The sequence below is a fragment of the Ambystoma mexicanum genome, chromosome 7p (genome assembly GCF_040938575.1).
Source record: "Ambystoma mexicanum isolate Mex_15411 chromosome 7p, UKY_AmexF1_1, whole genome shotgun sequence".
Lineage (NCBI taxonomy): Eukaryota > Metazoa > Chordata > Amphibia > Caudata > Ambystomatidae > Ambystoma > Ambystoma mexicanum.
Genome location: NC_090939.1, coordinates 881982221 through 882003982, shown reverse-complemented (window position 1 = coordinate 882003982; position 21762 = coordinate 881982221). Strand labels below are relative to the sequence as shown.

At 41.0% G+C, this 21762-nt stretch overlaps 1 protein-coding gene across 2 annotated transcripts in view; it reads right to left on the bottom strand.

The window, feature by feature from the left end:
• Nucleotides 1–21762, bottom strand: part of RASA3 (RAS p21 protein activator 3) — a 1503746-nt gene that overhangs the window by 891848 nt on the left and 590136 nt on the right. For both annotated transcript variants that reach the window (XM_069637121.1, XM_069637122.1), the window contains exon 3: nucleotides 11689–11792. In XM_069637121.1, the coding sequence (XP_069493222.1) occupies nucleotides 11689–11792 (104 nt within the window). The remainder of the gene's footprint in view (nucleotides 1–11688; nucleotides 11793–21762) is intronic.

The window sequence follows — 21762 nt, the reverse complement described above, 5'->3', positions numbered from 1 at the left end:
ACACCTATTTGGTTTGACTACGGACATGCCGGCCACCGCGCCTGTTCTACGGACAGTTCCATCTTGGCTGCGGACGGTACGGACCTGTATAGTGTCCTTACGACACTCTCATTCTGTTCATTTACAGACATCCCGGACACCTGGTGTGTTCCAAGAACAGTTTTATATTGGTTGTGACCAGTACGGAGAGGTATAATGTCCTTAGGACGCCCCCATTCTGTCCATTTACGGACAACTTGGACAGCTGGTGCGTTCTAAGATCAGTTCCATCTTGGTTTGCAATGGTACGGGTAGGTGTATTACCCTTAGAACATCCATATTATATTGATTATGGCCATCCCGAACAGGCGCGCTGTGTGCTGACATTTTAACTCTTTTTAAAAAAAAATGTTTTGATCCAAACCATTCCACTACAACTAACATAAAAAAATGTTTGATACACACACATACATCAATCAAGAGAAAGAGGGGGAAGCAGACACTGAAACAAATATAGGGGAATTAGGGTTCAACACGGGCTGGTTGTGAGGGGATGAAGGGATGGATGTTTCATCAAAACGTTTGTTCTTCTTGGGGGTTTGGGGATGGTTCACTAGGAAATGGAGAAGGGGGACATGTAGAGGTGGCACATGATCTCTTATTTTCCCCCTCACGTATTCCTCCACAAATTGCCTTAACCCGTTAAAATCATCATTTAGTATGTCCATTTTCTCTTCTTTCCGTTTCAGGCTGTCTTGCTCTGTGTCCTTCGGTGGACTTTCTTCTTTTTTTAACCTGGTCTGTTAAAAATAAATATATATATGTTAAATGCCCATAAAATTCTGACTATTAATTTGCTTATGCAGAGAAGTGTGTACCATTATTATGGCTATCTTCCGACATTTCCCCATGTGGAAAATTCTCCTCCAGCCACTCCAAAGTACTGCACATTTCAGTGTCAAAACAGAAATACATTATTTGTTCTGCACCTCATACAAAAAAGTACACACACATGAAAAATGAAGTTCACTTACTATTTCCTTGTAATTTGTTTTAATTGTGCTGTGTGCATCTACTGCCGCTCCTGGCTGCACAGTTTCTGTGAGGTAATTACGTTGGAGGCATCTCTTTTTGTTATGGTACAATCCATTTCATTCTACATGGTAATTAAATGCATGGGTAATGTTTGAGACGTGTAGGTTCAATTGGTTACTTATTAATACTTATAATGTGTTTGTGTTCTTTTTTAAACTTGTGCATTTTTCATATGGCACAATAGTACAATTTCAGATACCCCCCGACTGTTTGGGTAGTGTTGATCTCGTCCACGCCCGTCCGCACACAGGCGCTCTGTCCGTGCCTTTCAAATATCATTAGCGTGGGGGTTCAGTATGTTCTATGTTAAATGTATATAAAGTAAGGGATTTATAGTACATATCTCCCAATTTCACTTGATGAAAGTGTATATTCAGTAAAAAAAAACTGTTAACGGGATGTTATGATTAAGTTGCCCTACTAAAAAACTATGAAATTCTGTAAAATAAACTTTCTTAAAGAGACGTTATGGTTCAGTTGCCCTACTAAAATACTATGAAATTCACTAAAAACTTTACAAACGTCACATTATGGTTCAATGTAAAACCGAAAAACCCTTGAAATTCGCCATTTATGGTAGGCTAAGCAAACATAACTGCCCGCACCACTGTGCACTGCTAACACTAACACCCAGGACATCAAAGATGACATCACAAAAGTCATTGATGACATCACTGATGACATCACATGTGCATTTACTTTTCAGATAAGGGGTTGTGAATGTAATTTTGGCAAAAAGTATCAGGAATTATCGGGACATGTGTAATAAACTACATACTTCATCACGCAATGTAGTGTTCTAAAGAAAATTCCATTGCAGTGTTCTTTCTGGTACAGGAACCTACTCATACAGAAATGTAGGTATTGGCTGCAGCATACACTACACAGGTGCTATATTTGTAATTTTCCAAAGTTATATAATAAAAAGGTGAATGCTTCTGTATCAGACTTTTCTGGTCTGTGAAACATGTACTAAGTTGCTAATAATGCAACACTTACCACATATTTCTAGTAATACAGACAAAACATAAATAGACTACAATGCATACAAATATGGGGCTTATCTATGGAGATTAAAGTAAGCAAACAAGAGGCAGTATCATTAGCAACAGTGTATAATCTACATGATTGTATTCACGCACAAAAATGATTGCTGTGCTTCAGGCCTGCTTTTTCCCCTATATATGTACCCATCATAAGATGCGATTCAATTCTAAGGAAAGTATTGTAAGAACATGTGAGAATAGCAATATCTATAAATGTAATACCTTTTGAAAGTTAAGTTTGACTGTCAGTGAATAAAAACGAAGGGGCTACATTTGTGATGTCATCTTTGATGTCCTGGGTGTTAGTGTTAGCAGTGCACGGTAGTGCGGGCAGTTATGGTTGCTTAGCCTACCATAACTGGCGAATTTCAGGGGGTTTTCATATATATATATATATATATATATATATATATATATATATATATATATATATATATATATATATATATATATATATATATATATATAGAGAAGGAAAAAAGAAAGCGGAATATCGCTTCCTGGACGGCACTCTTCCTTAGTCATTAAAAATCATCCAGACACGTCAGAAAAAAAGGATCTCCATCAAACGTCCTTTATTTGTAAAGCATAGTGGACAAGTTGCACAGGAGAGAACAAAAACAACTACGCGTTTCACCCGAAAGGGCTTCGTCTGGTTGTAAACATAAAAGACAGGCTTCCCATTTAAACACTCGTGCATGCAAGAAAGAAGACCTTCTTTACTTTCCATTATGTTTCCTTCTCAGACCCAATGTATGTTTCTCTGGGTGACATCTTGGAATGGTAAAGCATATACATGTATATTCTGCATCCAATACGTTACTTCTAAAAATGCTATAAAAATGTTACAAAAACGCCCATCAAATAATCATGGGCCACCCTTGCAATATCTTCAGAACATCTGTATTATTATTTTGTCACATTTGTATTAACCCCATATCTATAAAGTGCATTGTGCAGTATGACAATGTGTGTTTCCACATATTTTAAAACATTTATATTGCCACAGATCATGTATTCCCAAATTCTTCAAAATATGACCAAACGTTCTTTTGAGAATAATCCATTTCCATTTAAATTACCACAGCAAAAATCTAGAATGTCATTACCAAAAGTGCAAAGTGCATTATAGCTGCCAATGTTTCCAATTTGTCAAGTCTTTAATATCTCACATAAAGTGCTTAGTGCACGAAAGCATCGATTAAAATGCTTTTTTTGGCAACACAATTAACTCTCAGTATTACAGGGTGTAAAACATGGTTATTTTTCATCCTTAAGAATATAGTGCAATGGCCAGTTAAATAATCAATATTTCATCCCCTCTGTTGTTGCTTCAATGCAAGATAAAGTGCAATATGCATGATAGCAGCAAAATATTCTATATCATATAAATGACTAATGATATAAATAAAGTGCTAAGTGCCACATAGCAATCTTGCCAAAGTTTACACTAGTTATAAAAATGGTGTTCCTATTTAGATAAAGTGCTTAATGCATTTTGTATATAACTTAACTAGGATGTTTATGGATACATTCTGCTTAATCACAGCAAATATTCTGTGTTATATGTATGGCAAGCGTTACAGATAAAGTATTTAGTGCAATCTTACAATTTTGACACGGTTTATGAAAAATGGTATTCTTATTTAAGTAAGGTGCTTAGTGCATTTTTTTTAAAGGGACAGAGGAGAGAGGAAACGATAAAAAATGATGCATTTACCAAGTGTCTAAAAATGAGAGCCTATAAAGGATTGAAAAAACAATCGTATTTCAACAAACATCTATGTGATGATTTTTAAAAAAAGGGGCCTCCTACATGTTAAAAAATGTAAGGACTGTTGTGTAAAACAGTGTGTTAAAAGAAAGCATATGTCAAGGAAAAACAGACCTGCAATGGCCACATAGTCTAGAAAAAAGGATTCATATACTAATATACAGGTATAAGACAGATAATTCGAAAAACATCACAAAATTCTAGGAACCACTTCTAATTTCCCACAAAAGTGTAGAGTTCCTCGTCCTTGTTGTGACCATCTGGGTATTTTGTTTGATAATCCACAATATATTTACATTCAGTTTGTCTCAATCTCAGTTCTCAATTACCCCCTCTCGGATTTGGTAAGATTTTATCTATGCCATAATATTTAAACGTGGAGACATCACCATTGTGTTTTTCCTCAAAATGCTTGGCTAGCGGGTAGGTTGGATCTTTGTTTTTAATCGCACGAAGATGTTGCAGGATCCGCAATTTTACTTCTAATTTCGTACTGCCTATGTACCATAAATTACATCCACATGTTATTACATAAACCACATAAGTTGTTACACAGGTAATATGTTTCTTGATAGTCATTTCCTTCTTAGTTCGAGGATGTATGTAGTTCTTCAAGGACACCCCATATTTACAGGCCTTGCATTTGGTACATTTGTAAAAAAAACCCTGATTGCTTAACAGCCATTGATTTGATATCTGTGTCGGGGTCGAGAAAAGACTTGGTGATAGTTCTGATTGGAGCGATTTTGCTTTCCTAAAAGTCACACTAGCATTTTTCTGAATGTGGCCTGCGATGTCTGGATCTCTCTGTAATAGCGCCCATCGTTTGGCCAGAATTTTTTGAATGTCTTTAGCCCCATTATTGTAAGTTGTGATGAAGCGTATATTGTCAGGTTTTGTTTCCAGTAGCTTCAATTCATTTTTCTCCTTATTTCTTCTGAAAATTTCAGCTCTTGTCTGTTTCGTGCATTGGTTAAATGCACTATTGATAGTCGATTTTTTGTAACCTCTTGCCATGAAATTGTTTGCTGTGATTTTGGCATTTTTTCAAAGGTTTCGTTTTCACTACAGTTCCTTTTCATTCTTAAGAATTCGCCATAGGGTATACTATTTTTTAGGCATTTCGGATGTGCACTCTTGGCATGAAGCAGTGAATTGGTGCTTGTTGGTTTCCTATAAGTTTCCGTCATCAGTACTTCATTCTTTACTGAGATCTTGATATCCAAAAATATTATCTCTGAAAGATCATGTTGTTCGGTAAATTTCAGATTGGTATCATGTGTATTCAAGATGTTAAAGAAAACCATCCATTCTTGTTCACTGCCATCCCATAGTATAAATAGGTCATCAATATAACGGCGCCAAAGGATCACTTTGCTGGTATGTATTGATAATGTTTCCTCTGAGAATAGTTTTGCTTCCCAGGCTCCCATAAATAGGTTCGCATATGTTGGTGCTACCGTCGTGCCCATTGCTGTACCACATAATTGTTTGTAATATTGGCCGTCAAACATAAAGGCATTATGTGTGAGACAAAAGTAAAGCATGTCCAATAACATTTGTGAATGATCTCTAAAACTTAGTGATTTGCTAGATAGAAAGCTTTTGATGGCTTCCATTCCTTCTTGATGTTTGATACATGTGTATAGAGATGTTACATCTAACGTTACTAGTAAATACCCCGGCTCCACGGTATTTGATCGACTTGTTGGAGGAAATCAGATGTATCCTTGACATATGATGGCAGTGTCTGGACAAATGGAAACAAGAATTGATCTAGGTATTTTGACGTATTCTCCAATAGAGAATCAATAGATGCCACAATAGGTCTTCCTGGTGGTGTTCTTTTACATTTGTGGATTTTTGGTAAAAAGTGTATTATTGGTAATGTTGGAAACTCCTTTGTAAGAAAAGCCTTTTCTCGTGTATTCAAGAGGCCCATCTCATGCCATATTTTAAGCTTTTGATCATATTCTATTTTGTAAGCCTTGTAAGGATTTGCTGGTAACTTCTCATAATTATCCAGTTGTCTCAATTGCCGTTGTGCTTCTCGCTTGTAATTTTCTGTTTTCAAAATCACAATATTTCCTCCCTTATCTGATGACCGTATGACAATTGTTCCATCTTGTTTTAAATTCTTCATAGCTATAAATTCTTTTGAAGTTATGTTGTGATATATTTTCTTTTTGACAGAGGCCAGTTTTTTCAAATCGTCTATGATTAGATCCTCAAAAAGGTCTATATGTGCCATATTGTTGGCCGGGGGGATAAATCTCGATTTTTTCTTTAAAGTGCTTGGTGCAGGCATGTTGGTAGGGAGATTTTCCGGTATATTGGAGGACCATGCCAAATCAGATGTGCTCAAGTCTGTCTCATCTTTGTCTGCTTGTAATTCTGATAAAGTGCACAACGCTGGTATGTCTCTGATGGTAAGGGCCGATGGTATTTCTAATTCTGAGTGACAGGATATATCGTTGATGTCAACTCCTGCAAAGAATTTTGCCAGCCTAAGTTTTCTAATGAATAGATGTAAGTCCACTCTGCATTGCGTATAATCAAAGTTAGATGTCAGACAAAAAGATAAACCTTTGGACAAGACTTGAATTTCTGTGTCTGTTAATATTCTTTCTGACAAATTGACGACTTGTGCGTTTTGAGTCATCATCATTGCTTCTGTTTCTTGACCTTCCCAGAGCGTGTCTGCCGGGCTCCGGATTGGTCTCTCTTTTTTGGATTTGCCTTGGCCCCTTCTCCCCCGTCTTTTCTTCCTCTTGTATATTTCGACTGGTTCCTGCCTTGCGTGTTCTTCCCGACCTGATGCAGGAGTTTCATCTCTTCTAAAAAATTCAATTTTGGCAGTGGTTCATTCGTATCACTTGAGGTCGAAATATCCGAGGATGAACTTGCACTCATTTCTATCTCCGATTCCTCTTCTGTAAAAACTACGGTCGAATTCTGCTTTTGATCTTGTATTCCCTTTCTAATGGAATCATATTTTTTCGAGAAGGTATAAATCCTTCCAGTGGCATAGTCCTCTTTGTCACGTAGGAATTTCCTCTGTTTCCTTTCCTTTATCTCTTCCTCATATTTATTGATGTTTTTATCCATCTGTATTTTAAGCTCATTAGCTGTTTTAGATTCTGCACCCATATATACATTTGATTCCAATAGTTCTATTTCCTTCAGGGCTTTTAATCTGTCACTTTTGGCGTATTTCACCAAAGTTGCTAGCATTTTAAAAGAGCATTCATTTGTGGCTTCTCCCCATTCCTGTAGCATTTGGGGATACGGATCTTCATATGTTGGAATAGTCAAAATTCTAAGACCCCTTGGTATCCGTTTATTGTCAATATAGTTTTGCAAGGATTTAATTTCCCACCATTTATTTGTTTCTTTTTTATGCAATTTTTCCAGTAATGCCATGGACTGTTGTATTGATTTAGATTGACCAGCCCTTACTTGTGGCATGCTTTTCCTTGGATTAATGCTTTCACTGAACAAAGCGGAAGCCTCCGCATCTCTGCTTTGCTCCTTGTCCACCATGCTAAACAATTTTTGTAAAAAGCGTATCTGGTATGAAAAGACGGTGAAAAATATTACCTTTTCTAAAAAGAGGTAAAAAGTCCTGTTTTTTCTGGCAAAATCCGTGTTTTAGCCACGAAGTTCCAGGACACCGACTTTGATAACTGAATGGATAACATGCAATGTCATCAGAAGCTTCCAAAATGCAGAGATCCGGGAATCTTATATTATATATCCCTTATTAATACAGACTTTGTGGAAGACATTGTCACACGTGCCATGTGCACCGCCTACCTTACAGATACCTCCCGTGTCCTCCGACCCGAATGGTGCTGCTGTAGAACTGTGCATGCACGGCTTCTCTGTCCTCCGTCAGTTCCGTTCCTTTTACTCTGCGAAACGTTGCTTCTGATGGGCGGCTGCGTTGCGGATCCTCGATAAACAAAAAACAACGATTTCTTCCGACTTGTTTGCGACGCGCTCAATCCTCAGTTTATTTGCTCAAAAAACATTAAGCAGTGCATGGGTGCCCGTCCCATACGCGGTCGGTCGCGTTAATACAAAAAGAGAAGGAAAAAAGAAAGCGGAATATCGCTTCCTGGACGGCACTCTTAACTGGCGAATTTCAGGGGGTTTTCATATATATATATATATATATATATATATATATATATACATATATATATATATATTTATATTTATTAGGGAGTCATTTACTTGGTGTATTGTACAAATGAAGAAAATAAAATATGTTTTGTGAAATGGTGAAAATGTCCTGTTATATAATTGTAAATTCTGTGTAAATGTTCTGTGGCAATGTGTGTAAAAAGTACTGAAACTCTTTTTCTATCTTTTATTAGAGAACTAACCTCCTTAACTTCCAGCCTGGTTGTGAGGGGAGTCTGGTGAGAATCCCAGGGACCTGGAAAGGAAGGAAGAAAGGGGGTGCTGTGCCATATCCTCCAACCCAAAGATGGAAGGGTAGTTTGGAGTGCCCACTCCCAAAAGAAAGAAAAGAGGGTGCCAAGCCATAGCCCCACAACACAGAGGGAAGGGAAGACTAGAGTGCCCACCGCCTAATGAAGGAAATTACGCCCAATGGAACCCCACACTGCCCTGCTCTTCCCCAACAAAGAGGCATGGAAGAACAGGAGGGAGGCATGTGGGGTGTATTCAAAGGTCCCAAAACAGAAGTCCCTTTCACATGAACAGCAGGATTTTGAAAACAAACAAAAATGGCTTGGCATTTGTTTTTTTAAAGTACAATTAAAGAGCCATGTGGAAAAGGAGACTACTTGTCATTACCAAAGGCAAAGCAGCATTTTAATTTACAAAAGGAGGAATGACATGTCCCTGTCACATGGAAACAGGATTTTTAAACAGTGACAGAAAAATGGCTTGCACAGGTGTGTACAAATAAAAGCAGTTTAAATGTGAAAATGCATCCCTGCTAACATAAAAATGTCTGGGAAAAGGCATGATGTGCGGGTTGACAAAAAGCAATGCATATTCGGTTTCACAAACAAAACTCCAGTAACATTTGAAAAGCCACTTTGTGTTCATAAAAAAAATGTCAGCCCAACACAAACCCTTTTGCTGGCTGTGGGAAACATCAGAAGGAAATCTCCCAGTCTGGATGTCGCATCTCCCATCTAATTAACAACTGCAATACAGTGTCCTGCTAAAGGTGTTGAAATTCAGTGTTCTGCAGACCCGCTGGCTCTGAAGGCAATGACTGCAAGAGAAGTTCCCCTTGGCTGGAGCATGGCCAATATATATGAAAATGTGGGCAACAATTTCAAAGAGCAAGCTTCTAACACAAACACTGATAAAAATGAATAGTCTGGTTGCACGCTGACCAAGTGAAAACAAATGGCCAGAAGGCAGGAGAAGTGCCTTTTATGCCAAATGAAGATTCACAATTTAAAAGGACCATCATCATTTAGGCCTTTTTCCAAGCAATCGGAGGGCGGATTTTCTTAATCTGTGTACCATTTTTTAAATAATTTCCAGACGGTTTTGGAGATATAAAATTCATCCACCTGCGACTCGGGGAACTGCAATTGCCAGTTAAACTAGGTTTCTGGCTGTTCTGAACATGTTACAAATGTGAGAGTTGGTGAACAAGTGGAGAATAAAATTAGGGATATGGGCAATAACATATTCATAACTTATGCTTTTTATGGAAACAGCAGAAAGGTGCCACATGGCCATACTACATCGTATGGACTTAGTGGTCGGCTTATCTAACTTCCCATGATTAGCTAAATCAGAAGATATGTATATTATGGCAGTTGGTAGTAAGATTATGAAGAGGTGATACTTTTTTGCCAAAAAGTTGAAAGGAGAACAAATGGTGATTACAAGTAGGAATTGACATAGGTTGCTCCAGATCCCTAAACCAATCCTGACTTGAAGGCTGGGTTTGGGAGGAGAGAGAATGCTACCTGTCCAATCCTAGTTACAGGAATTATTGCAGGGTACTTCCGCCAAGATTGTAAATTGGTGGTGTCATCCCTGCTATATAAGGGGGACTGCACTAGGAGGAGGGACACACAGGAACAGGATACACAGACAGACCACCAGGAAGGCTGCTGACACCATCTGACAGCTGTAAGGAAACACCAGATGAGATTGCTGAGTGCATCTGGGTGGAGCTGTCTATTTCTAGGAAGGCCTCAAAGCTGACTCGGTCCTTTGGTGGAGAGCGGGAGACCAACTTTGAGAGTGGAGTGACCAGCTGCCCTGTCTTTCCAGAGTGTCCTAGATGCAGCTGGCTTTCCTGAACTTTGAACAGAGGCTTTCTATGCAAGTAGAACTGAGCCCTGGAGACCAAAAGGTGGGGGAGTCCGATTGCTTTGCCTTTATAGTGGGGGACAGTGGTGGGAGGGGGTGGCTGTGTAGATCCTTGGCCTATTTAACTAAAAATATAAATGTTAGTAATTCCACATTTGGCAGAACACTACTGTGTGAATTTTGTTAAAATTCGAAATTAACAAAGCTCACTTCCCAGTGTGTGCTGAAATGTATAGCCTATACATTAATTGGGTAATCCTTGTTGCCCTGCTGACTTCGACTTTTTAGGAAGAGGGGTGTTTTTGTTCTTAAACCAGTCCAACCTTTTTATCCAGCTTCCAACAGAGGCATTTCAGTGGAGGGGGGTCTGAAATCCCCCAAATATCAATCCAATCTTTCTGTCCGACTTCCCCCAGCACAGACCAAAGTAGGGGGAGGAGGGTCTGAAAAAACAAACCGCTAAATCACCATGTGTTTACTTGAAAACAAAAGTGTGGGTGAAATCATAATTGCCATAGGTATTTGTACCAATCTTGAAATCCTACTGCTGGCCTTATAAGCCCGCAGGAAAACCAAAACTGCACAACACTACATGATAACTGCTTTCACTATTGATCTGTGTAATTATTTCTTGAAGTGAAATTTGCAGAAAGTGAAGAATTGTGATTGTGTTCATTTCAACTCACTTTAGTGATTTATGTATGCTGAGAGACGTTCATTGTGTTGTGCCACGGATAAAGTGATGTTTGACATTTTCATGCTAATTTCTATTACTTCTATTTAAATAAATAATATATTTCCCGTACACCGTCCTGGTTCTTGGCTCATTGTTAGCTCACGGGAAAGGAATCTAAGGGGATGATATCAGTCGGCGATGGGGCTAAAGAAAATAATCTGTTAAACAGTTTGTTGCGTAACCCCTTGATTGGCGAGGGAAGGAACTCCCTGTGTTGGGGTTGGTTTCTCAACAGAACTAAATGCTCGCCAATCCCCAATTTTTGCTGACCAGGAACACAGGTTAAACCCATCCAGAAAGAGGCCCTTCCATTGCTCAACTGCGGCATAAGGAAGGCATTACAATATATCAAGTATTAAACCTTTGCAGGGTTCAAAATGTGCACTAACCACTGGCTAGTGATAATGGGTTCTTGGCTAGTAAGAAATGGTGTGCTCTGTGCATGTGTAGAACTAATGTGGCAAGTATCTTACAACCCAACATTTTTTCCCTGCAGCTTTGTGCGCCATGCCCAGATAGCTGGTTCAAGCTGTGTTCACGAGAACCTAAATTATTCAGACTAAAACGAGAGGAAAGGGAACATAATAGAAATCTTTGTAAAAACGAAATGAGAAACACAGTACATTTGTCATTCCATAAACATATCCTGCTTATGCTTTGGGCAATTCTTGGCACAGCTTGCAAAGTGAGCACACAGAAATTTAGATGCAAGTCAGGTGGAAAGTTATCAAAAAGCATACCTATGATGGAATCCCTGCGGAAAACATCTCTGTCGAAAATGTAAAAGGAGAGGTGCCGAAAACTCCGAGGAATTTCACAGTAAAAATCTTCTCCATAAAAGGGGCTAGAGACATAAAACAAAGAAAGTATGTTAAGTGTTAAGGTAACAAGCACCAAGTCCAAATCAAGTTTTATTTCACCAAGTTCGATTCTCGGAGGGCAGATGAACACTTCATTTCATGGAGAATTTGGTGTACAATAACACATGTGGTAATCCAACAACCTCAATCACATTTCCATTTGCAGATCCTATAACCTTGCTTACAGAGACGGAATTAAGCATAATGACTGTCAGTAGTTGAACAATTACATATGAGAGGATTGTAAATAATTCAATTTATGTTTGTTTTGTTTGGCACCCAAACCCATCAAAAGTGGCTTTACGGAACAAGCACAAGCGATAGGGAAAAAAACAGACACAAAACGAATTTAGAAGATGGAAGGCACAGGTCAGCAGAAAGGAAGGGGAGATAGAAAGCCAAGGAAGCAAAATGACAGGACATTCCCGTCCAGGGAATGGAAACATTAAATAAGGACCGCGCAGACAGTGTATGCAAGGAGGTTATACAGGTAAACAATGCCCAACTTAGACGAAAGAAACCCCATCTGAGGAAGCACGCTTTGCAGTATGTCTACGAGTCAACGATGAGTAGTAGTTTCATTTTGCCTCACGTTGCATCTATGTCTCGTTTGGGGAAAGGGGCTTGAAGTACTGATACTCCAGCCCTCTCCCACCCGCCACCTTTCAGAAATTCCAGGGACCCATGGGCAAAATGTTTTCGTACAGTCACTCAAACGGTTCAATGATGCTGCTCCAAGACTTACCACTGAGATTCCACGTGGCAAAATCTTGAAAGGCATAGTCTAGCACTTTGTTAACTCAGAGGCCTGGGGCCCTTTACATGTGTAAGGATCACACTGAATAACTAAATGCAAAATGCAGTGACTGGAAATAAATTAAGCAGAAAAGCCCATAGTAGTTTGGCATGCGCTACAATGCACAAAACGGGGGTATACAAACCAATGGCTTCTTCAGACTGGAAAAGAAAGAAACTAGCTAATCTACTGACCAGTTGCAGATAACCTAGTCTCCTAGGCAAAAGCTCCTGACTAGATACTGCATTTTAGCATTTCCCATCACAAACCGCATACATTTACATTTTATTAGGTCAGGTCATTTCAAGTGCAAAGCAGAGGATCAATTGCTATTCCTGCACAGAATACACATTTTGTAACGCTGAATCATAACAGAAGAAGAAGACCAAATCTACAAGTAGGTCTGGTGTTTCATGTCCTGGCCCCCTCGTGACCACTTACATCCCTTCCTACCCACTGACCACATGCAAGCAGAGGGGCTCTGGGCACCCTTCAAATGAAAAACAGTTCTTTTTTAGACCCTTAAGATGGACAACAGACTCCCTTTTTAATTCAAAACAAATTAACCTTAATCCGCTTAAAACACCCTTTCCCCTATCCTGCTGTGATTTCTCCACTAGCCCACCCTTCATGGGCGGGGTCATGGTGGGACTCTTAACCGACGGGAGAGACTCCCTTCCACCCATCTATTGGTATGCAGAAGCAACATCCAAAACATGAAGAGGTACAGGCTGCATACATTCTATTAGCAGGAAGAGCTGGTCCTCCTAAGGTCAGGGTTTTTGACTTTTGTTTACCATTTCTGTCCATGTGTGAATTGCACTTCGTTTTGACACATTTTTACAGACCATTAACTGCCGCAAAAGATTCTGGCAATTATGTTTAGAGTTTAGGCCCATGCCACTTCAAGGGTTTCTTAGCCAGCATCATTTTGTTAGGTTGTGTTTTGTTTGCAGATAGAGATAAAATGTGTTTTTGTGGTTGGGAAAGCTTTTGTTAGTGTTGAGGGTGTGGCTGAAGTGCTAGGAAGTGCAAGCATTAAGTAGGAAAGACATTGGGCCTCATTACGAGTTAGCCATGGCGTTTTTACCGGCATTGCTGCCCCCAAACTCGGGTCCGTGTCCTGCAAAATGGGAATTACCGGGCCATTCAGACCTTTGAGGGCCCGATAATTCCCATTCGCGAGACTCGGAATGTCCCCATTCCCATTTGAGCACCCATAGGGCTCTATGGGAATGGGGAGGATGGTAACAACGGCCCCGTTAATAACGGGGCCGTTGCTACCACCGGTACTGCTCGTGGGTGCCGCTCTACATGTCTGGTGTGACCAGGTGTACAAAGCGCCCGCCGCTAGCAGGACTCGTAATGTTGCGGCGAGGTAACAACGGTGCTGGTAGCACTACCGGCGCCGTTGTTGCCTTACTGCAACACTTATAATGAGGCCCATTATCTTTATTAGCGTAAAGCCACTTATCACATTAACCAGAGTCCTGCCATTTTGAACTAGGCCCTTTAGAATCTGTAGCTTTCTGCCATTCAGGGTACTAGGCTGTATTTCTGAGGTTTGGTCCTATTCATTTAGTTAGATTGTATTCCCGCTTCCCCTGCACGCACCCAGATTACCACGGCCCTTGGAGGAAGGGTGAAGCACCACACAAGGATTGGTTATTGTTGCAAGATTTAGCTGTTGTCAGATGCTTAATGCTGGGGATGGGTAACGCAATGCTTCCAACACTACATAAATGTAATGGCAGAGAAGGACAAGTTTTGGTGTGAACAAGGCTGAGAGGCAAGACCTAGTGAGGATATTGAAAGAGGTTGTGGTGTACTGCCCCGAATGAGAAGTGGTAGGACCATTAGAACTGAAGCTGATAGGCTGAATAGAGCAAATAAATCAAAGAAATAAGCCCTCGAGAGCAGTATCTCGGCTGCGTTTTATGAAGCCACCTGGTTCCCAAGAGAGATATAGGAGAATGTGTGCTAAGAAAGCAACATGTTTCAAGAAGGGAGGGGTTGTGAAATGTACAACTGCAAGGTCGGAAAGCCGCTGAGGGGTGCCAAGTTGTCTGGTCTCATGAGAAAGTAATATTGTGTCCATTTTGTAACCAATAGGGTATTAACTTCATTGTTCACATTCACTTCAGGATTGGGTCATCTCTGGGGGCATGCATATCATGAATATCCTGGCCAATGGGAAACAGCCATTGTAGCAACAGCAATATCATTAATGCCTTCCAATCAAAATTGAGTATTTTCGAATACTACACGATTAGGCCATCCGACGGGGCGGGATTGAATGATCACGGGTAGGTTACCAACCAATGGATTTGGGTTCCATAGGTTGTGTTTAGATTTTTGTATATGTACTAACCAATGAGGACTGGGGGATGAACATGCACTTGATATATCTAACAAATGTTTTGTGGTTTTACTCTTTTAAAACTGTATCTAATATGGGCGTGTCAAGAGCATTTTCAGATCTACGGAGCTGACTGACCTTCCACACTGTTTTTTCCATATTGGTTTTTGGCCCTACCGTACACACCTGAAGTCACCCACTGAGGACGACAGGTCAGATTATGACCCCAATGGGCAAGCCCCTTTCCCAAGGTGACCTTTGTCAGGCCACCTCTTATCAACCAGATACCACCAGTGTGCATGCACCTTCCCTCCCCCAACCTAAACAACCATAAGCCACCCCCACTCTAGTCTAAACTACTATATGAGCACCATATACATAAATCTCCATAAACAAGTACATACACAGACATGGGAATAAATAAGCATACACAAATACATACAACACTATATACACTGACAATTGTATACATATCAGTTATATGGGTGTGACTGCTACAGTCTGTCACACCTTGGGCCCTCTAGATCCTTATTAGTACATTTGCTGTTGTAGGGGCGATATGAAGCAGGGCTTGCCGATACCGGATGCTTCCCTGGGGCTGGACCGCCCCCAAGGTATTGTACCTTCATGGCGGTGTCACATGCACCACATGGGGCACCGACCCTGTAATGGGCAAGGTGAGGTTTTTATCTTCACCGCTGCACCCTGTGCCCGATGTGGTGGCCCAATCACAGTTGTGCTGCCTAGCACAGAGGTTTTCTTCAGGCAGCTCCCCCTGCCTATTGCTGCCATGCTCGGTGAGGTCTTATTCATCACCATGGCGATACTTTGCCCGTGGGGGGCGCTGTACTCCCTAACATGCCCCGGTGTGCATTTATTTTTTTTCTGGAGGCACCCCATTGCCATGGGGACACTGCCTTCAACGCACTTTGCTCGCCCTCTGGGAGTTTAGTGGCGGGGCCCATCCCCTCCATTATATGCTCCTGTGCAGTGTTGGGAGGTGGGCCCGTCCGTTCGTCTCTGCGCTACAGCGTGAATGCTGAAGATCTTCAAGCCCAGTGAGGAGGTGGTCCATGACATATTTGCATTAGGTGGCCCTCCCTCGCGGCTCCAGGCAGCCAAGTGCACTGGAACCATTGCCAAGACGGCTGGGACTTCCCCATGCATCTGGCCCTCCCGAGCCGACTTCACATGGGCTAGTCTCTCGGCTTATCTGACTGGTCTCAGGGAGAGTGGGCATGCAGCACAGCCCAGGATTGATGCAGAGATGCTCTGCTCACGAGAACCAAGCTTTCAAAATCTTTCTAGCCTGTGCGTGGGGAGGAATGAGGCCATGGCTCGACAAGGAGCTCCCTCACCAGCCTCCTGCTCGCACCCGTCAGATTGTTACTCCCAACATTTTTTACCATTGAAGTTCCTTCATCTGCCCAGTCCATTCCTATGAGCAGGGGAGAGCGGCCCATCGTTCCTACAGAAGATTCCACCCTGCTTTCGAGCTGAATGCTTTAGGCCATTAACATAAAAAGGTACGTTATAAAGTAAGGTTAAACAATTACACAAACCCTAAATAAAATATTTTTACACCCAAACCTAATGTTAGTGTCTTAATCATTTATTTTCCCACAGGATACATGCAATGCAGCTGTTCGAGCAGGGTCCTCATTGGCCCAATGGTTACATGCAACCCCAAATTGAGTAATAACGGTACAACAGTATACTACATGTTTTCAATTTCTAATAGAGACTAAGGTTTAAAAAAAATAATAAGCACTTACATGTGACAGGACATCGACTGCGTATGAGCCAATTCCGTGCCTGTGTTCCAAAGTATTCAATTGTAATTCCATTAGTACAGATCCAAAGTGATCTGCACATAGTGGCAGCTGTAAGTAGCAGCACTCGGTCTTTCAATAGGGGCACGATCGTCAGCATCCTGTTTTTTTGTGTTTTCTTTTTAAATCTGATAGTAGACATTGTTCGGCAATCATGGATATTGTTGTATAAACCTTTATTGGACTTACTGAGTCTTTAGGTAACATACAATATACACAAATTGCAATAAAATACATTCCAGCACAAATAAAATAAGCAGATCTTAATAAAACATACACAATACGTCCGCAGGAGTACCTTCTGAGACATATCCAATTGTGGATATTCATTCTAGAGATCTGGCTACAAATATATTGTTTGGTTAGTTTGCCTCTGATCTCCATTAGTTCTACTGGTGAGGTGGGTATTGCATGGGGCATATGCAATGATTGCCTCCAAGCAGTTCACTTCTGGTCATACAGTGAAGACATCCAAGTTCTGCACTGACTGTCTAGCCAGCACTGATGCACACCCCGGTCTGACGGATGGCCACAGCAGGTAGAGTCATGATATTTTGTCGTTGTTGAGGGTGTCCAAGATATTGTTAAACAAGAGTGAAAAGCTGTAACAGATTTGCCCACAATCATCATGTCACTGGAACACCAAGTGGCGATGCGCCATTCAACAAGAATCCAGGTTTGTAACGACAGAAGCTCCATTTCACAAAAGTTGCTCATCAGCACTGGCAGAAACCAATGCAGTAGGCCCTCCAGTACCATACGCACACGGCAAATGCCACGTTTGCAAGCTCGATTGCTATGAAGCTTCTGGTCCCTTCATACACCAGATGGAGCGGCAAACCTTGTATGCATAAATCCCCTCGTCTCCCCCTTAAAAAAACAAACAAAAAAAACAAAGAAAAAGAGTCCAATCCTTTCTATCCAAAAGGCAACAATTAAAAAAAGTAGGTTTTGCTTCAGCTCTGAACTTCTACAGGGGTCTCCACTAAAGCTGGTCCCACTTTCCCTTTCTTTGTTACACCCAATAACTCCCTTTCCACCTTGTTCTCCTTAATTCAGTATTTCATTGTGGAGGTTACTAAGAGCACTCTGCTGTCCCTAGCACCATCGACCAGTGCCTGCTCCTTAATCATATGATTAACGACATGACTGTCATTGACTACTGGATGAGTCCCTGCTGACCCAAAGTAAATATAGAGAAAAAACAAAAGCTGGTACAACAACTCACGGTTCTTCAACCCGTCCCGCATGTCCCTCTAACTGTCCAGTCTCCCCCTCTTTTGGTAAACTGCTCCCTCTGGGTATTAGGGTAAATATCCTTGACTGCACAATTGATGCCCTCATATCCTAAACACCAAAACGCCTCCAACACTTACCAGACCCCCAGAACTCTTGCTGTGTCCCTGCTATATTCTCCAATGGAGCTATTTCAATGGCATCTGTTTATTAAGTGCACAACTAGCTGTGATGCAACAGAGTGCTGTACACACGTAACACACCAAGGGAGTTACAGGTAAGGCAGGGGGCAAATGGAATGCGTAGTGTGAAGAGGGAAAGAGCATGCAAGATGGAGAAGCAGGCCCGAATGATGCCATCAGTGCAATGTTCTTTGAAGAGCATGGTGTGCAGGCCCTTCCTGAAATGTAGAATGTGTAAGTTACTCTTCGCCTTCGAAATTCAATCGTCCCCAAAATCTGCAGAACATTCCATTGGTACTCCATTGGTGATGGCATCTACTTTAAACTGAAGTGTCAACATTCAAATGACTCAGAATGTTATTGACACATTGGTCTTAATATCCAGCACAACAATTAGATCCATGAGCAATCCCTCGGTAACGCTGCTTAAATGCCAAAAGAAGCCAAAGAATTGATCTCCAAGCAGATATTTGACACTCTTTGCAGTTACTTTGTGGTTAAGTACACAACTAAATAACAGAAGGGTGCAGGCGCGACTTTATTGGTTAGAATAAACCTTAGCCATCACACTACAAAACCCCAGCTCAACTGATGCATTCGCAATCAAAGTCTACTGCGAGTGTCACCTATGACAGCATTCACACCGAGAACCAGGCGCTACTTCACCACTTGTGGGCATCTACATATCGATGGCCATTGTATATAGAGCTGTTACTGGTGCCACAAGCAGCTTATGTTAACATATGTTGAATGTTCAGTTAGAATAGAATATGTGCATTTGCTTAGCCTAGGCTAATCCATTTTTGCGATCAAAACCGTGTTTTCTTGCAATGTTTTAAAGGGTTGCAGTTGTCAATTTCACCAGACGAATCAAAGTAGAAATGTATTTGTGGCCTTTTCTGTTAGTCATTGCAAGAACGTTTTATTACAAGAAAAGACTAGATCCTTGTAGAATGTATGTTTAAAGTCTCTTGGCCTTCACTGATAAAATTACGTTAAATAAGATTGAAGGCAGGTCCTCCCATTTAGCGAAGGAAGAAAACCTGTCTCAATACGGTTTCATTCTCTTGGTTAAATACTATTTAAAGGCTGACAGCACTAAGCAGAGGTTAATCACACACTGAACCATAGTGTTCAGCCTTTCCATTCTTATCAAAATCATAACAGGTATCTATGAAAGGTTGCTAAAATTGGATTACCATTGTTGGAACGAAGGGCAGGCGGGTTTATGTTTAAGGACCTCAAGCATGAGTCACTGACCGTGAACTGGTGGACGAAGTATACGATTGAGCCATAAGCAAAGAAAAGACTCTTGACATAGCAAGAACATCTGCCGAATGCAGTTTGCTTTACCCACTTGAGATTAGATAAAGGTTGGATGAATTGTGTGTGGTTTAAAAATAATTGTGTTATCTGCTACGAAAGAAACAAATGAACGTTGATGCAGGCTCAGTTTGTATAAAAAGCAACACACTGAACCGTTCAGGTACTACACTTCTCCACTCTCCATGAAATACTGGTCGCGGTTGAACCTAAAGTCTGCTCGAGTGTTTTATATGTGTATATTAATAATGTGACTTGCAATCTTGAAACTCAGTCTCAGATGCTCCATTTTGTTTGAATAATAGCGCTTAGAAGTCACAGTTCCACACTCTACCATCCTCTTTCCAGAGTGCCGACTTGAACATTTGTATGCCCACATTGCTGCACCAAACTTTGACGAACACTTTTTGGTGTGTCCCAGCTTCTTCACTTACACTACATTCCACAGTTTGAAAGTGGGTCTCTTTTCCATCTATGTCATTTTACATTCCTTAATTGCCCATGTTGACCTGTGCAATGCATGTGCAGATTTTGTCACATCAATCTCCAAGGTGTTGTACAATGCTTTCCTGTCCATCAAGCAATTCCATAGTTCCCACGTATGGAATCTTCTTGCAAATCTGAAGCAAGGGACTCCTGCTTGGTGCGCAAAGTGTTGCAGTCCTCGCACCATCTTTTATACTTCTCTTTTCAGAATTCCCTTGTTTATAACCTGCCACACACACACCTATAAACATGTTCCACAAGATTGTTCACTTGGGTATGATACATGGTGGAAGTGTAGTGTTTTATGCTGGACCCCTGCCCCCTGTATCTACTCCCTTCCCCCACACCCCCAGAAACACTTCTATTTGAGCTGAACCACATTGTCCATACCTAATGTTTCAGAGATTTATTTCCTACGAAATCATTCAGTCTTGAAATTCTATACTTTAATTGTGGCTCTTTAGCGCACAAACTTGACAAAGCATTCAGAAAAAATAATCATGGCAATGGAAAATGTGCTATCCTTTCATAGCGTGTCGAAAGCCGTATAAAGTCCAATACCAATTCAACTCAGGGCTCCTTGGGAGATACTCTCTGAGAGCCAAGTGTGAGACATGAAGCCTAAGCAGTTTCTCAATGTTCAAATGTCCCCTAACATGCTATATTTATCCATCATGAAATAGTTGATCTATGCTGGCCTTAGTGTCCTTGAAGCAAAAGCCACTTTCAGATAAGTGGAGTCTTCGAATTGGGACAACACCACTCCCACCAATCTAATTTTGCTGCATTCACAGACTGCAGTGGGTCAGGTGAGCATTATGAATCTTGGAGAGTTAAAAATATCCACATTGGTTCTATCAAATGAGATCCGCTGCTCCTTCCACCACACAAACCTGGTGGCCTACTTCGATGGACCAGGTAGGGGTTCAACTTTGAATAATACTCCAAGTCCTATAATTTACAGCACATTGTTTGCATAACACGGATGCCAGATGCACCTTTTTTTACCATATCAATGGAGTTTTATTTCTCATGCAGTGTTGGAATGTCCAAAGTACAGACCGTTTTCAGCTTTCATCACGAGCCTGCTTTCACACAAGGCCCTCCGAAGATATTCCAGTACTTTGAGGTGTATAGCATATTTTAAAGCAACCTAAAAAGGTGTCTACACATCGCTTTCCGACACAGATGATGAGGATGTCAACCCAAATGGCATTCAAAGTCAGAAATGAAAGCAGGTAAAAATTCCTTTGAGTCTGTAATCAGCCCAATTTGATGGTACATCAACCAGAGTTTAGGGAAACTTTACCCATTTACTCGGATATCTCAATGTCTAGAAAATGTAACATTCAACTTATGTTTTGGTTAACACGCCCCTTGCACACTAAAGCTATGGGAGCAATAGATTCAGCAGATTCTATGTCTCCTAAGTCTCTCTCCCTTTGTTCCAAAAAGGGGAGACCTTCTCATCCCCTCACTGTGGCTAATTTGTCATCTGTCCAAGACCGTTTCCTGCACACTCTGGGGAAATACGCCCTTCTGACACAGTGAATGCAACTTTTCCTTAACAGTAGACAACCCTTCTGTGAGGCTCCATGTTTCATTTCCACATCCGAGAAACTGCTGTACTTACAAAAAGATCAAAACACCCAATGGTGGATAGATCTGAATTTGAAGCAGAGTTTTACATCTACCGTCCTCTAATTTAAAGAACTTTGATTTCCTTTCTTCCTGACTAGG